At 42.3% G+C, this 18,338-nt stretch overlaps 1 protein-coding gene across 13 annotated transcripts in view; it reads left to right on the top strand.

The window, feature by feature from the left end:
* Positions 1–18,338, top strand: part of Cobll1 (cordon-bleu WH2 repeat protein-like 1) — a 163,476-nt gene that overhangs the window by 72,244 nt on the left and 72,894 nt on the right. For all 13 annotated transcript variants that reach the window (XM_063283623.1, XM_006234304.5, XM_039106330.2 and 10 more), the window contains one exon: positions 16,656–16,844. In XM_063283623.1, coding sequence (XP_063139693.1) covers positions 16,656–16,844 — 189 coding nt within the window. The remainder of the gene's footprint in view (positions 1–16,655; positions 16,845–18,338) is intronic.

Below are 18,338 nucleotides of genomic sequence, written 5' to 3'. Positions count from 1 at the left end.
AGTGTTGCTGCTGTTCTTAGAAATTAGGTAAGAAGTCGAGCGCCAGGAGGTTTTTTTTAGTCTGCAAATGCTTGCATGAACAAATCAAGTATTTTTGGTCATGATTTTCTGAAGATGTGTGAATGTATGGTTCAAATTCTGTGGCAATTCTATACGTATAAATATTATAGAAGTTTCTACATTTTAGTTAACTAGGTTGGTCATAAGTTTCCTTACCATAGTGAAACAAAGCCCATGTCGGTAGATTCTCCAGTTGGGAGACGATTTCTGGTTTGCAGGTCCATGCCTACTTTGAATTTCATCCAAATGTTGCTTCTTCTTGTTACTGTTATTTCGATTTTTGAGACAGGATTTTTCTGTGTGGCCCTGGCTGCCCTGGGACTTTTTCTGAAGATCAGAATTGCCTCAGACTCAGAAATCTCCCTGCCTTTGCCTCCAGAATGCTGTGACTAAAGGCCTGTGTTACCACCATCCTGCTCCAAATTGAAGACTTAAAATTTTTAAAAAAAAATTTTTTTTTTTTTGGTTCTTTTTTTCGGAGCTGGGGACCGAACCCAGGGCCTTGCGCTTCCTAGGCAAGCGCTCTACCACTGAGCTAAATCCCCAACCCCTAAAAATTTTATTTACTTATTTTTACACTCCAGATTTTATCCAGGTCCATGCCCCCACGCCCACCCCTGCACCATTGCCCCTGAGGGTTCTACATCACATACCTCCCCCCACCCCCACCCTCCCCCAATCTCCCCAAGGATGTCCCCACCCCACCCACCCCACCAGACCTCTAAACCTCCTGGTGCCTCCAGTCTCTTGAGGATTAGGTACATCTTCTCTGACTGAACCCGGACCCAGCAGTCCTCTACTGTATATGTGTTGGAGGCCTCATCTCAGCTAGTGTATGCTGCCTGGTTGGTGACCCAGTGTCTAAAAGGTCTCAGGGTTCCAGGTTAATTGAGACTACTGGTCCTCATACAGGGTTGCCCTCCTCCTCAGCTTCCTCCAGCTTTTCTCTAATTCATCCACAGGGGTCAGCAGCTTCTGTCCATTGGTTGAATGTAAGTATCTGCATCTGACTCTTTCAGCTGCTTGCTGGGTCTTTTGGAGAGCAGTCATGGTCGGTCCCTTATTGTGAATGCCCCATAGCTTCAGTAATATCAGGTCTTGGGGACTCCTCTTGAGCTGAAACCCATGTTGGGCTTGTCGCTGGGCCTTCTTTTCCTCAGGCTCTTCTCCATTTCCATCCCTGCATTTCTTTCAGACAGGAAGAATGATGGGTCAGAGCTTTGGCTGCGGCATAGCAACCCCATAAAATCGAATTTACTGAATTATCATAAACATGGAATTCCTAAAGGAAGTCTCTGTAACAGCGAAGTAAAATGTTTTGGGGAGGTATTTTATCGAGTCACCCCAAAATGTGCTATTGATTAGACATACATGAGACAATGAGGAATGAATTAAAATCACAAAGCCAAGACATTTCTTAAGTCAGAGTGGGCGTCCATGAGGACTTGTGTGTGAATGTCCTTAGCAGTGGCATTTTCAGTAGCTCAAACGGAGGCAAGCCCAAATGTCCATCAGTTGGTGATGACTGAGTCAAGCTTAGCTTCAGACAGTGACTGGCTCTAGGCGATAAGGAGTAACAAAGCTTGAATGCCCAGCACAACACAGATGAGGCTTAAAAACACTGAGCTCCATAGAAGATGCCAGATACAAAACTCGAGTGTTGCATGATTAAATTTACATACAGTTTCTTCAAAAACAAATGTATAGAGACAGAAAATAAACTAGTTTTGTCACCTGGCACTGCGTGGGGTTAGGTTTAGAACAAAGTTACTATAAACAAAAAGAAAATGGTCCATTAGAAATTGTTTCTATGTGTGCACACAGTCCAAAATTGGACTTTGGATTTCTTGAAGTTGGAGTTACACCAATTATGGGTGCTAGGATCCAAAGACGTTGGTCCTTCAATGGACAGTAAACTATTTAAAGCAGCCAATCATCTTTCCAACCAAAAGTGACTTTATATAAAAGATATACACAAATGCCAGAGGAAGAAGGTTGACGGTCTAGTGCAGCCCTTGAGTTTATAAAAGAAAAGGCAGCAGCCACCACTTACGAGTCATTGAACATCATTTTGTGTACCCGGTAGCCAATTTTAAACCTTTACAACTTAAAATCCAGTCTTATTATCCTTCTGTGTGTGTGTGTGTGTGTGTGTGTGTGTGTGTGTGTGTGTGTGTGTACACATGTATGTGACAGTAATCTTCTGTGGAGGACAAGGTAACTGTAGATTCTTTGCCCTCTTTCCACCTGAGGGTCTGTGGATGAAATGCTTCTCTGGTCAGGCAGCCGATAACTTTCTTATTACTAACGAGTTTAAACCTTTCCCCTCATTTTATAACCTGAATACATCTTACTGTTTGGAAGGGCTTCTGTTACTGGGTGTACATCATTGGTTTGCTTTTGTTGGTTCTCTGAGTTGTCTTTTCATCTGAACTTTCAGGTAACCCGAGTTTTAAATTTTGATTTAAGTCAATGAAGACTTTAAAGTTGTTACTTATTTTTAAATCTTTGATGAGCTGTCTCTGAGAACTTTTTATCCAGCATTTCACTCCAAATATTTTACCTCCTAAGGTTTTCTTGTAAACATTGAGGAGTTCATGTTTTACATTTATAGTACCATTTGGTTAGTTTATGTCATAGATTCTGCTTCAGATTTTAATGCTTTTTGAGACACCATTCTTAGGTGTCTGTATTTGTGTTTGCCAGAACTTGCAGATGGGATAACTGTTATGAAAATCATTTCAAGGGGTTTTCTTTCTCCTTCTGACTGGTTTGGTTTATCATGACCTGCACCACTCCCCAACACAGATTTAACACAGTGTAGACAGTGACTGATTACTGCTTTAAAAAATTATTATTTGATTTTGAGATTGTGACTTCAACGTAATTTTTTTCTTCACTCTTTGATTGGCTAACCTATCTTCCTGCTTGTGTGGAAGATGATTCATTCCTACTCTTTATTATACACGCAAATACTTATAAATTTCATGTTTAATTTTTATTATTTCCTATGAGGTTTTTGAAAACTAATGAAACACTTTGTTGGATAAATATTTCTTATGTCTATTTGTTATGTCAGATTATAAGAAAATTATGCATGCATATATTTTGTCTTTGATCAGTAACTTTCTCTTTGCATCTTTCTGAGTATTTAACCCCTTGAAACAGTGAAAGCAAATGCTGAATATCTAAAATCAGCCTTTTATGCTTAGACTTTAGTGTGCAGATAGTCTAACTTTTGCCTAGTTATCTCTCCCAGTGTTTTATTATAGAAACAAATTTCATTGCTATTAATGAATTTTTAAAATGTATTTTTAAATTACGTTCTTATTTATGTGTTTCGCCTATACATACATATCTATATAGCTCATGTGTAAATTACAAATGGTTGTAAGCTATCATGGGAGTGTTAGGAATTGATCCCAGGGCCTCTGGAAAAGGTGTCAGCACTCTTAACCACTAAGCTATCCCTCCAGCCATGATTTTAATTGCTCTTTAAATAACACAGTGTTTTATTATACGTGTTTGCATGTGTACACTCACGGTCAGAGAAGGACTGTGTGGAGTTGATCCTCACCTTCCCTCTTTACTTGTGTTCTAGGGATTAAACTCATTTGTTACGTTCATATAGCAAATGGCCTTTACCCTCTGTTCCAACTTGCCTGCCCTACTTAGCTGCGGTTTTGGCTGAGTTTTGGATCCTCCATGACTTCTCTGTATACATCATACAGAAGATACAAAGCAAGCTTATGAGAGAGAATATTAAGTCCACGTGCTACTGCCATTTATGTTCTCCTGGGCAGAAGCATGTAAATGGGACTAGACGATTGGAATATGGTTCAGGGCTTTAGTGTGTTATAGAGAAAACTCATTAGTAATTTTTGTGTATACCCCGAGGGATTAAGAAGGGCTCATAGTAGAGCCCTGATATTCCAAGTGCTGAACGGTAAAACAATTGCATGTGGGAAACACAACCCACAAGTTGCTCAGAAGTTATTATTTTTTGTTCGACAGAAGCTCATGTATTTCCTAGTGTGTTTGCCAAGTGAGAGAAAGGCACTAGGGACCTTTTTCAGATTTCCAATTCCTCAGAGCCCCAGAAGAGACCCAAAAGCGTCTAAGGACAGGAAGAATTCTCACAAGTAGGAGTGAGTCCTGTCCACATGACTCATCTCACCAACTATTGCCTGGAGATTAGTTCAGCCTGTGTGCTCTGACCAAGTTCTACAGAGCTGCTCGTGTCTGTTTTCAGTGTCTAAACAAAAGTCAAGCTCAAGTCTGAATGTGCTATGACCTAGGATCCTCTAAAATACCACATTGTGGAAATGCTAAAAGATAACTCAGTGGTCAGGCACAGTGCCTCCAGGACTTAGTGAAATCCTCGAAGCCTGTGTGATATTTCCCCAGCCTGCTAGGGAGAAAGCAGTCACTGTTGGGGATGCTGGGGTTGCTGCACACCTGGAATCTGCTACGTACACAGCAGGCCTTATTTAGTTTACCTGTGTTTAGCCTGAGGAGTTTGGCATGCATTTGTGGTCATAGCACCTTCTGTGGGCCTTGGGACAAATTTCTTCATTTCTATAAACCACAAAGTAAAGTGACAACCGCCTCATGAGATTAAATGCAAAATTAAAAAAAAATGTCTGCCTAAGACTTGGCAGTGGTTATTCATGGTTTGTACTCTTTGCTCCTCTGCTGCTTGGCCTTGGTGGTCCATGGTTTATTTTTATTCTGATGGACGCTCTTGAACTCCCAAAGGAATGCTATGCTATAGCTGTTGAGAGCCCTAGCATGGGAACCAGCAAACTTGGGATTAAAACTCTGCTCCATTCTGACTAGCCAGGCGACCTCAGGCAGCCTCGCCAACCTTTCCATGTAGAAGTTCCTTCAGTAGCACTTAACCTCATGGTGTTATGCAGACGTGTTATTACACATCTGGAAACACTGAAGGTGGTTCTTTGTGCTGTATAGCTTTATGTCAACTCGACACAAGCCACAGTCACTGAAGGCTGGGGAGCTTCAGTTGAGAAATGACTGAATGAGATCAGGCTGTACGGGGGCCTGGAGAGCATTTTTGTAATTAGTGATGGCTGTGGCAGGTGAGCAGGTGGTCCTGGGTTCCATAAGAAAGCAGGCTGAGCATGGCATGGGAAGCAAGCGGTGAACTGTAAGCCTCCATGCCCTCTGCATCAGCTCCTGGTTTCTGCCCTGTTTGAGTTCCTGTCCTGACCCTGAACAATGATATGGAAGTGGTCCTTGTGTTTCACTAGAAACCCTAATTAAGACCGCTTTTGCCCCCTTTCTTCTCCTCTGGCATCATTGTATTCTTCCTTGTCTTAGTCTTTGTTGTTGTCACCTTCCTCCTCCTCCTCCTCCTTAAATTGAGACTAAGTCTTGCTATGTTACCTGGACCATTGTAAAACTTCTGTGTCAGCCTCCTGGACCACCATATCTGGCTAAGAATTTCTAACCCATTGAAGTGTTTCCTCTTGAGGATATTGGATAACACTATTTTGTTTCTTACTCTTGTCCTTTATTAGAATTTGTCGTTAGGGCGTAGATGCTAGTTGGGTAGGTGCTTTGCTTGCTTTGGTGTAGAGAATACCCATTGTTTTCGTGTTTGCTTTGTAGTGCCAAATGGCAGGAAGGGATGAGTCACAGCCTTGAAAGAGAATGGAGAACACAGAATTAGATTATTTCTTTTTGATACCGATCATGATTCTCATTGGTTAGTCAAGGGACACGATAGTTGAGACACTTCCAGTCTGACTCATAGATCTTTGATTCAGCCTTGGGTAAGTTACTTGCCTGGGCAGAATGAGAAAAATTTCTTTCTACTCTTCATCTGTGTCACTCCCCATTTAAACCCTCCTTTGCCCAAGTAGTGGAAAATGTACACACATTCTAAGGTAGGGGTGTGTGTGTGTGTGTGTGTGTATGTGTGTGTGTGTGTGTGTGTGTGTGTGTGTGTGTCTGTGTGTGTGTGTGTGTGTGTGTGTCTGTCTGTCTGTCTGTCTGTGTCTGTGTCTGTGTCTGTCTTTGGGCTTTGAGTGACCAATTACATTTGTGACAACTTGTAATGTGTTACAGAATACACTGCTCCTGGCAATCCACCCACGTTTCTCTGGCATTATGGAATGAATGCATCCCTCAGTTAAATCAGCAAATACAGATTGAATTCCCCATCTGTGCCAGCTTAATTTCTAGGGACTGGCACAGGAGAGAAGGAGGGAGTCCAAGTCCCAATCTTCAGGGGACTTTTATCTGAACACTGAATAATGCACAAGTAAAGACACGGGGAAGGTAATGTGTGGTAGTGATAGACAGGGTGAGGGAAGCATTGGGTTCTGAGAGGATATACTGGGTAGGACTGGGGTTGACATATCCTTTGAGAGGTCTGGGAATAGATCAATAAAGTATTTTATTATTGATTACGTATAATAAGGACTTTGAGTGAACTTCTATACATGTATAACATATTTTGATCATCCTCCACACATCCATTACCTCCTCCCCTCCTTAATCCCTTCAGGAGGAAATGCATTATCGAAATGGGCCCAAGGAATAGGTGATTAATGGTACAGTGCTAGGGAGTGGTTTTGGGTGAGGAAAGCTGTGCCCCGGTCCTCAGATGTGGAGGGACTGGGTCTGTTTGAGAAAGCAGTGTTTCCTATGGTGAACCTGGCACCATAGGAAATCTCATGCTTCCTGGGGCTTGCCCAGCTGTCTAGCATGCAGCAGAATCACTTGGAAGGCTGTGGTGTGTGGGCCACCCTACCCTTGACATTGATGTAGCTCTGGAGGAGTTTGCCTTTGTAAGGCTTCAGGTGCTATTGCTGGTGTTCTGAATCACAGGAAAAAGTCCATGGGGGCTTTAAAGGGAAGGAAAGGTCTCTGGGATTCATTGTCAGTGCCAAGGAAAACCGATAGGGAAGAGACTGACTGATGTTTAGGAAGAGGGCCTGACTATTGTGAGGAGAATGGATTTCAAGGGAGAGGAGAGACAGCAGAAGACAGTCAGGAGGTAATGAGAGCCTTATCAGCCCATGAGGTGATGGCTGAATTATGCAGATAGTAACAGAGGATCTGGAGCAAGGAACACAGGTTCCTCGGTTGTAGACAAACTATCCTGAATTGTTTGGTAATGGATTGAAGATAGGTATAAGCGGCTGAGAAGAATCAAAATGGGCTTAGAGTTTTGCTTGAGTTCACTGTAAGGTTAGTTGGAGACACAGAGGTGGAGGAAGGTTGATATAAGAATGGAGGCTGGGGAAGAAGATAAAATCTGGGGTTCTTAAAGTTGGGGGTCCACGCCTGGTCAGCCAAGGGAGATGACTGTGAGATGTGGAGACAGTAAGTGGCAGGTGTGGAGTTGAGATTCATCCACGTGGAGATGCCATTTAAATACTGCAGGTGTTGAGGAAATCACTTATGAGTATGGTGTGAACAGAGACCGGAAAAGGACAAAAAGTGGACAGCAGAGTCTCTGACTGGAGACTGCACGCTGAGAGGATGGCAGTGGACACAGGCATGCCAGTGAAGAAGGAAGAACATGGTGGACTGTGCTCTCACCAGAAAGTCCACAGAGGATCCCAGGTGGAGAGCTTTGGCAGGCATGAAACAGTGCTCAGTGGGACTGAGATGGACAAGTTCATTGCTAGACTTAGACCAATGCCATTAGTGCTGTTGACAGGGGAAATGTCAGCTGGGCCACCGTGGCCCGTCTTCTTGGGCTGCCTTTCCTTCTTGCTGGTCAGATCTACATTGAAAGTCGCTTGTATGTGAAGTTAGTCAGGATTCTCCCCAGAGCTCAGTGTTAAGTCCACTATGGAACAAATTTTATTTAACTAAACCTTCTCCTCCTTCATCACACCCACACGGAAAAATGCAAATTTTGAGGAGCCAGTCCCCGCTGTGTTATGATGAGGCATAGTTGGAGGGCCCCAGAATCCCTGTCAGTTACTTGGAGGAGGGGCTCATCACCCACACTGGGAGGACTCAGGCGTGATAGCACTTTGTATAGGGAGGGTGGGAGTGCTGTTATATTTGGGGTTTGGTCTTGAACTGTGGTATTCAAAGGCTCGTAAGTCCTATTTTCATGCCTTTGTCATTAATAGTGAAGCCAAATATACAGAATATTACATAGCATATTAAAGCAGAGGTGCCAATACACTCTGAGCCCAGAGTTCAGGGAAGAGCAGCCTTGGCTCAGATGCCATTTTCACCTTTTCTGTGAAACGAAGAAGAGACTTCCGATTTGGATTTCATTATTTTCCTAGATCTCTGTTTCTTCTCCATCTCTTATGGATATCAGTTCTGACCATAATGGAGTTAGGATCATACTAGACACAGAAATTTAAGTGTTCTAGCTTTAAAAAAAATGATGAAAAGACCAGTGTTAGTTGTAGGATGCCAGTGGAAAATCAGTCAGCTGAGGTTTTGGTATTTTAAGAATGTATACTGGGGGAGGCTGGAGAGACGGTTCAGTGGTTAATGGCACTGGCTGCTCTTCTGGAAGACCCGGGTTCAATTCCCAGCACCCACAAGGCCGTTTTCAAGTGTCTTTAACTCCAGTTACAAGTGATCCAACACCCTCATATATATAGACATACATGTGAGCAAAACACCAATGCACATTAAATTGAAAATAAAGACATAATTTTAAACATGTATCACTGGGTGTGATGATTGGTTAGACTGCATTTAGAAACACCTAAGAAAGATACTTCTGGGTGTGATGGTGGGAATGTTTCCAGAGAGGTTTAACTGAGGAGGGAGCACCCACTCGGATCATGGAAGACAGAGGCTGGGGACGCAGACACCAGTGTTCCTCTCTCTCCGTGACTCCTTGACTGTGGGCAGACACAATGTGACCATTGCCCCCCACCCCGCTGCCACAGCTGGTACCGCTTTATTACAGTGCTTTCCCCATGATGGGTCCTCAGACTTCAAATCAAAATAAATCCTTTTGCCCCCCCCCCCCTTAAGTTGATTCTGTTAGGTGTTTTGCCACAGAAAAGTAGTACATTGGGTGTTTGAAATTACAGATTTTCTTTTTCCCTCATGAAGATCGTTAGGCAGTAATTTGGGCCAGTAATTTAACTCAGCTGGTAAGAACACTCACTGCTAAGCCGATAGGAGTTCAGTCTGCAGGACTCACATGTTGGAAGGAGCAGACCAACTCAATGGCCTCTGTGGCATGGATGTATGTGTCTTCCCACCTCTTTATAAGTAAATACACGTAATTTATTTTAAACGAACGATCCCACAGTGATTCACTGTGGCTTGCTGGTTTTAAGGGTTGATTAAGTTTTCTTCTAATCTGAAGAATTTTTTTTTTGTCTCAAATATGTTTTCGTGTCTCTTCTCTCTTCTGCCTTCTCTAACTGAGATTTGCCAAGGAGAGCACCCCCTGCTGCGTAGGCCATGGTAGCCATGCTACTGGTGAGGAAGAGCTGCTATGAAAATCCTTACCTCGTTCTCTTTACAAGGCGTGGGGCACAGGTGTCTATCAGTTCAGTAATGAAGCCCATTCCTAATTGTTCAAAGCTATGAATTTGATCCTGATTGTCAAAATCAAGCAGCCAATGGGATGTGTGACTTTAATGACGATATTATCATTCTGAGATTTATGTTTATTACTTAATTATGAGTCTGTGTATGTGTTCACATGGGACCCATGGGAAACAAGGAAGAAGAAGCTGTTCAATGCTATAGCACTGTAGTTAATATGGTTGTGAGCAGCCATTTAGGGATGGGAACCCAACTGAGGCTCTCTGTAAGGACAGCATGTGCTCTTAACTGCTACACCATCCCTTCAGCTATGAAGCTATAATTTTATTACTCTAATGGAAAGTAGGACCTGGTAAGATGCTCAGCAGTTGAAGTACCTGCTAGGTGTATTTAAAGGTTGGGGGTTCAGGTCCCCAGAATCGAATATGGAATGCCGGGCAGGCTTAGTGACCTGCTGTAATTCCAGGCCTGGAAAGTCGAGAGGGAGGGGATCCTGAGGACAAGCTGGCTTAGCTGTACCTGTGAGCCCTGCCTTGAGAGGTGCTGCTTCAATACTAAGGTAGAGGAGCCTTGGCAGATGACTCCTGCCATCAACTCTGGGTCCCCATATAGACGCTGACATACATACACCACACAGGATAAACCGTAATAAAGACTCGAATTGGTAGACGGTAGTTATCATTGAATACTTGTGTTCGGCTGTCTTCTCTCTTCCCTTTCCCTCTCCCTCTTCCTTGCCTTCCTCTTTGCTACTAGAATTTCCTGCATTCAGATAGTCTATAATCTATATTTGACCTTTTTTTTTTTTTTTTTTTTTTTACTGGACTTGGTTGACTTCCAGTTTTTTTCACTGCTCCGTGTCCTGTAATCGAAACATGAACTCCAGAAGTGAGTATGTTAAAACATATTCAGATTTTTCTGCTGATAGTTGAAGGTCATGGAAGTTAAAGTATTAAAGCCATTTAGGATTCAGGCTGATTCCAGGCCTCCTCCTGGTGTTCTCTCCTCCTGGTGTTCTCTCCTCCTGGTGTTCTCTCCTCCTGCTGTTCTCTCCTCCTGGTGTTCTCTCCTCCTGGTGTTCTCTCCTCCTGGTGTTCTCTCCTCCTGGTGTTCTCTCCTCCTGGTGTTCTCTCCTCCTGCTGTTCTCTCCTCCTGGTGTTCTCTCCTCCTGCTGTTCTCTCCTCCTGGTGTTCTCTCCTCCTGGTGTTCTCTCCTCCTGGTGTTCTCTCCTCCTGGTGTTCTCTCCTCCTGGTGTTCTCTCCTCCTGGTGTTCTCTCCTCCTGGTATTCTTTCCATGAGATTAGACGACAGAAGATGGAGTAAGTGACCCAGATAGACAAGCCCACACTTTGTGAATGGGTCACATTTGGAGCCAACACTAGCTGGCAGGACATGCTCTACAGGGAAGGTCTACTGTGCCTGCAGGAGCTGAGTCACTTGACTCTCCTAAGCTCACCCGCCCCACCCCCAACTCCACATAGCCATTTTTAGTTGCTGTCAAATTGCTTTGGTTTTCAGGGTTACCCATGTGCTTGGTGACGGGTGATTTGTTTTGTTTTTGCTGTGTATCTTCATACCTTTCTTTTTTGGTCATTTGATACTGTGAGAATCTTAGTCTCTTGTACTTAGTGTCCCAGGTACTTACATGATCAGTACCAAAAAAATGGGACAAAAGCTTTGTTGATTAAGACAATAAGAGGAGCCTTGAGTATATCCTTTAGGGCAGTTCTGTATAAAATAGCACTTTCCATCTGCCTGTGGGTGGTTCTGCAATTGATGTGTGTTCATAACTAGAGATGGAGTTTCCTCACCAGCTCAGATTACCTTAGGATGCAAGATAGCAGCTTTCGCATAGGATGCCGAAAGGTGAACATTTTCTTTTTGGGTCTGGTAGACAGGGGAGAGGTTGTTCAGGAGGTTTTCCTTCTCTGGATATGGAAGGGCTGGTTGGGAAGTGTCAGATAGCTGAAGCTGCAGAGGGCAGTAAAGATGGAGAACAGGAAAGCAAGACATGGCGTGGTGACCTCTGATCAGCCCGTGATACAGTGCCGACCGAGGCTTTAGGCATTGGACATCATTGTTAGGAATGGGCATTTTGAGTTCCAGAAAACTGAAGGAAATGTGACCCCCAAAGGTGGGGAAACCTGCAGTCTTTTCTAATTCATTTTCCCCCCTCCTGTTCTAAAAGGAATTTTCCAATCACTGTGTTTCCTGATTAGTTTTTGCTCAGGGTAAGTCGACTATTGGCCTAAGCATATTACCTTTGTACTAAGCCACTTTATTTGAATCCTCTTACGTTTTTAGCTGATCCCACTGACTTTTTATCTCCTTTCTCCTCTCTGTAGAGTTTTATCAGCGTTCTACAAGTACGTCTTCATTTGCTTTCTCTGCCATAAATATAAATTATTTCTAGGCATTTTCCATGTATTTAGAGTTCTTCACCCAAATCCAGTGCAATGGTATCCCCCATATTTAAAAACTTTTGCTTCCCAGGAAAATTAGATTCATGACAACAGTACCTTGCACTCACTTAGATCCATCGTCAGACTTCATGGTAATTTTGTATGTCCGTCAGCCCCGTGGGCCATGCCTTTGAAAGTCATATTTGAATCATTTGTCTTTAGGTCTCTTGTGCTTACTTGTACTGGAAGTTATCTATTATAGGATAAATGGTTGTAATCTACGAGTAGTCAATTTCTACAGATTAAAATTTAGCATAAAGCAACATTTTCCTTTGCAGATAAAAAAAAAACCTTGTTATATATAGTAACTGGTTTAAAATTTATTCTTATTGCAAATTATGAAAGAAGCTTTCCTAAATATAAATCTGATTATATGACTAAAAATTAAAAACTAGTTATAATAATCTGATATACAAAGAACTACCTCTGTCTTTTTACTGCAGTGCTCAAAGTTGCTTGGGCTTATAATTGTAAATTTACCGAGTGGAAGGATGGTGTATTTATCTTGTGTGGATCTTGCATTTTCTCAGGAAATGCAGAATTAAAATTTACATTGGTCCTGGGAGGAAAGTAGTAATATTCTTTCTTCCAAAGCAGTTAGTTTTCTTAATATATTTTTATGTGTAAAAGTATTTTTCTGCATATACATTTGTGTACCTTATGCACGCCTACTGCTCACAGAGACCAGAAGAATGTATCCAATGCAGAACTAGAGTTATAGATGGTTATTAGCTGCCGTGTGGGTGCGGGGAACTAATCCCATGTTCTCTGGAAGAGCAGTCAGTGCTCTTAAACTCTGACCATTTCTCTGGCCCTACAATTATATTTTTTTAAGATAACATTTTCAAACTTTTAATTTTATTTAAATACTAAATAATATGTATATGTCACTAGTTATAGTTTTTTTTTCCACATTTCATTTTTCAAAGGCCATCACATTATTTAATTGTTTCTATAAGAATTGTTTTTGGGAATTCTACCCTTTCTATTTCCAAGTAGCCTCATTGCCCTTTTGACATTGAAAATATTTATTAGTGTATATATCTGTGAAATTCCATTGGAGCCTGTTTATAATGTTTGAAATAACTGTATTTGTTACGGTTGCAAACTCTTCCTCTGGTGTCAAAATACGTAGCAAAAACAACTTAAGAAAATGTTGTCCATCCTGACAGGGAGGCGGGTTGGGGGATGGGGGTGGATCCTTGGTCAATAAGGAAGGGAGATGATTGTGCAGCCTGGGGCTCTGCCTGCTTCCTTTCTTGGATTTGATTTATACTGGCACCACCTGTATAAGGACGCGTCTTCCTCTCTCAAGTAAGTCTTTCCAGAAACACTTTCACAGGCCTACCGGTAGGTCTCTCTTAGGTGATTCTACTCGTGATCTTATTCTTTTAGCCAAAGCACCAAGTGATTTCTCTTCTGTGATTTTAAACGTATCCATGTTAATTGTGAATAGTAACCAGTTACAAGTCTGTCTCTTGTCATCTTGATAATCAAAACAGTTTCTAAGCCATAACCCCACACGTACAGTCTTTAAAGGCTCGTGGTCATCTCATGAAGCAAGGGGGCATTTTGGTTCATCTGTAAGAATCCCAAACTATGAACAGTTCTAGCAGTTGTTCAGAAGTCCAAAGTGTCTTAGGAGACCCAAGGTAAAATAAGAAGTTTTTAAAACTACCTTATTGTTTCTTCCAGTTTACAGAGAGAGTGTGTAGAGACACATACTCCAAAGAGGAGGAATAGAGGCAAAGAGGGAAACCAAGCAGGGAAAACATCCAATCCTCAGCTTCATATGCAGACGTGAGGTGTGTGATGCTCTCACTCCAGTAGACTTGGTCAGACCAGGTCCTTCCGTTTCTTCCGTCTAAGTATCCATAGCTTCTAGCATAGACTGGCTCTGCCCCATGCCTGCAGCTCTCCTCAGTGTCATCCAGTGGCACTAACATTTCCGTCATACTGGGTTCTTCACTGCAGCTGGGCATTATCTTCATTGCATCATGGAGCAGTATTTCAAAGTAGGGAGCCCAGCTTCGATGGGCCTATGTGGCTTTATATAACCATGATACCAACCACCATGATCCTATAAATTTTGCATTTTTTTTACACTTATAAAACCAGCCCCTTGTATGTGACGTTCCCAAGATCTGCTGCCAACTCAACATAGAGACTGGACTCCTCTTTCACAGTTTTCATTGGCCTTTGTGTCTTGAGGGAGTGAAACTTAGGAAAATAACTTTTCCTGGGTAAATATTTGTGAGCAGGGAGTCCCTTCCACAAGGGAGACTGTCTGTGGCATTTTCATTTCAGAGTCTCTCTTGTCAAATTGACCTGCAATTCTAAAAGTTAGTGCCTTTCATAGACGGGGTCTTGCCGTCAGAATATCTTTTCCGTTACCCACTAAAGAGTGTGAGATTTATCTTTATCGGTACTAATGAATCTCTTTGCTGCTACTTCATATGTCACAATCTTGTCCCCACCTTTCCCCACACTCAAGTTCCTTTCCGTGTGCCAAGCTGCGCACGTTTTAGTTTCTGCTGTGAATCTCACAGGAACCTCGGTAAACAGTGTGAGCAAACACAAGGCCACCGTCCGAGTGCTTTTGCCTTTTAGTTCTCTCTGCTGAATGACTCAGCCCATTGCTTTTAGCCTCGCTCAAGTTTTTAGAATGCAGCCAGACTCACTGCCAGAACAGAACACGACTGGCCTCTAACCCAGTTCCTGATAGACTCCTGTTCATCTCTGAAACCTCTCGAGAGCCTGACCTTTACTGCCTGTGTTTCTGAAGGCATTCTGGTCTTCTGAAGTCCTGAATGGCCCATTCAGTTCTGCTCATAGCATTCTCAGGCTTCCCCAGCCTGCAGCTCCAAAGCCTTCCATATTCCTTCCACAAAGCAGTTTTGTAGGTCTATGAGCCACAAGGTTAGGAAAGTTGCTTGGTGTCTTTATTTTTATTTTATTTTATTTTATTATTTCATTACCACAAAGTGTTTGAAAAAAGCAAGGAAGAGTGTATTTTGGCTCCTAATTTGCCAGTATATTCTGTCATAATGGTGAGGAAGTCATAATAATTAGGATTCTAGGGCAGGGGTGAATGCCATCACTCCCTCCCCGTCTCCTTTCTATGCAGTCTGGACACTAGCCTTCCGGAAGGTGGTGCCTACACTCAGGGTGGATCTTTCCTGCCTCAGTCAAGCTCATCTGAAAATGCCCACTGGGTAACAGTCGTGTCCGGCTGTGTGTCTTACAGACAGCAAGGGAGTTCATTGTTCAATGCCAGGAGTAGTACCAAATGCAGCCACTTTTAGCTTTCTTTTTTTCTTTTCTGGTATCATTCAGAGTGGTGATCTGGTAATCAGGGAGAGATAGAAAAAAAATTGCTAGATTTAGAGATTCAGTTGCAAACACTGCACCAAATCTAAAAAGAAAGAAGTTCTGTGTACATGTTTGGGACCAGAGGGTAAAGTAAGCTAGATGGTAAAGGATAGGTAATATTTATGTGGATAGAGAATTAGGGTACACTGAACTTGAAGGAAAGACTCAGGGGCCAGTGTGAAGTGTATAGTACAACAGTCCATCCTGAGACATTGTTAATAAGTTATCTCATCAAAGAAGAGATGGAATTCTTACTTCAGTAGACCTGAGCATATTTACTGAACTGAATCAAAGCCAATATAGATTTTCTTTACCTTGTCTTCTTTGTTTAAGTGTATGTTGATTATACACAGAGAGCTCTGGGTTACATAGGGACATTTTCATAAAGATGTATAGCGCCATTCTCAGGTCACCCCCATGTCCTTTACTCTTCTCCCTTCCCCGTCTCCCATTAGTCATCTTCATTCACATTCTTTCTACTTTTAGGTCATACACATAGAAGTGATTCTATGTATCTGTATAAAATCTAGGGTCAACTAATGAGTGAAAACACGCATGATTTTTATCTTTCTGAGTCAGAATTCACTTTCTGTTGTAATCCTCAGTGGCATCAGTTTTATTGCAAGTGACATAATTGTATAACACACAGGCACTGAATCATATGCTTTGTGTGTGTACATATCTGTTTTCTTTATGCATTCTCGTCGATGGATACCTAAGGTGATCTCACAGTGTGGCTGTTGTAAATGGTGGGGCAGTAAACCTCCTTCAATATGAATGCTATGATATGCTGACTTCAGAGCCCTTTCAGTAAAGAGTGGGGTGGCTTAGCTGGGTCATGTGGTCCACTGACTGTGATTTTAACCCACAACCTTCATACAGGTTTCCAAAGCGGTTTGACGAGTTTACTGTCGTACTTAACTATTTATAAGGACTCCTTTGTCTATAGATCTTAACAGCGTTCAGTGTTGTTTTTATCCTTAATGTCCATTGTTCTGATTAGGATGATCGGAGATCTCAGTGTTATCTTAGGTTCTTTACCTAATGGACAGTGATGGATATTTTTCATGCATTTATTGGCCATTTATATTTCATGTCTTTTAATTTAATAAATGTATAATTCTGATGTGAAAGTAATCAAAACTTAGGGATTTTTTAAAATATAATTTGATTGGGTTTTTTCTTTAATAAAACTAGATAATACTAGAGAGCATCTGTTTTATTTTCTGAAATTTCTTTTTATTGTAGGAGGAAAACAAAAGCGAAGGCACCTCTCCCCCCTGCTGAGATGAAGGGCATGGATGTCTCTTCGGCTGAGGATCCTGTAGAATCTATTCCTGTCTCCACAGAGCAACATGACAATATGATAGATAAAGACATCGAACTCTCGGTGGTCCTGCCTGGAGATGTTCTCAAATCTACTACAGTTCATGGCAGGTATGCCGCAGTGGCTAAAATGCCAGCAGGCCACTCTCTTCTGTCGCCATTGAAACCACTGGGATTCATGCCTTCATTTTCCTTCATTTGACAAAATATATCTGTTATCAATGAGTTATTACCCGTTTTTTAAAGTACGGGCTAAAAGAATAGTAAGTCTCCTCTTGCAGTGTATTAATATCAAGCTTGTGTATTCCACTGATGCAGCTCAATGATTAAGACTTGGAATTTTCTCGTATTTCGTTATTTGCTGGTGGGTGTGAAAAGCCGGTCCTGCTGTTTCATTTGTCAGTCAAGGTTCCAAAGCCCAGTATCTGCAGCAGGGTTCATTCCTTCTGTCCTACCCAATTTGTTCTTTCTGCCTCAGGCTGCTGCTGTAGTGTAAGAGTTAAAAAGGTAGCATTTTCTTAACTTACCCAAACAAATAGATTTTTGTGCAACATTAGGGATTTTTTTTTTTTTAATTCACTGATTTAATCCCATGGCTGTATCAAGTAGAAATAGAGAGTCAAACTTGAAGTAGCAGGGAAGGAAGATTCGAGGGAAGGAAGATGTGATTGAGATTGACTGTTTTAAATGAACGAAAGTTGGGAAAATGAAACAGAGCTGCTTGTAATTTTCCCTTCCATCCTGAGGTAGAAAGCGGCATGGACCGTATACTTGACCTCACGGTTCGCCTTCCTACCTTCCGCATTGTGTTGCGATCCAGCGGCATGTGTTAGAAAGAGGCTGCTTGCCCTTAGCATGGGATGATGCCCTGGAGCAAAAGGAGGAAGCAATGTGTTAGTAAGTTATTGCCTTCTAATGCTACGACTTTCTGTAAACTTCTCACTCCGGATGATGGTAATTTTAAACCCATCACAATCATAGGTCACCCTAAACATTATAACTTGTGGAAATAAAATGCAGGCAGCCTTAGGAAATACTTCTTAGAATTCCGGCTTAGGCTTTTGTTCTCCTTAAGTCTCAGCGAGTTACATTGTTTCCATTTGTTTCTGTAGTTAAGGTAGTTTTAGGATTTCATCAGGAAACCCTGTTTATGAGGTTGCTGCACTTGTCCCTAACCTTGGTGGCTCCTACCTGTGCCTGTACTCTACCCCTTCTGGGGGAGAAAGTAGAAGACACTGTTCGGCACTCTAACAACATAAAACAGTCAGAGCAGTGTTCTACTGTCATGCACGGAAGTAAAACAGTGATAAGAATTGATGTAGCAGAGGCCACAAAACCGACCCCCAGCAGTTCAGTTTTCCTGGCTTTCCTCTAAGGCTTGTGGGTAAAGCTGGTTTCTTCACTGGCCACGCCTTTCTTTGGATGTTCTGGTAAGCTCACTGGATTGTGGTCTTTTCTGTCTTGGGATCAGCTGTTACCCCATCTGCTTAGACTCGGACTTGAGCCCTGGTCTTCCCATGAGACTTGTACATTGACAGGAGTCTCAGACTTTCTGCTTACCGTCTTTGCTCTGGACATCTACATCCTGAGTCCTCTGTCCTGAGA

This window comes from Rattus norvegicus, chromosome 3 (genome assembly GCF_036323735.1).
Source record: "Rattus norvegicus strain BN/NHsdMcwi chromosome 3, GRCr8, whole genome shotgun sequence".
NCBI lineage: Eukaryota > Metazoa > Chordata > Mammalia > Rodentia > Muridae > Rattus > Rattus norvegicus.
This window is presented reverse-complemented; position numbering and strand designations above follow the sequence as displayed.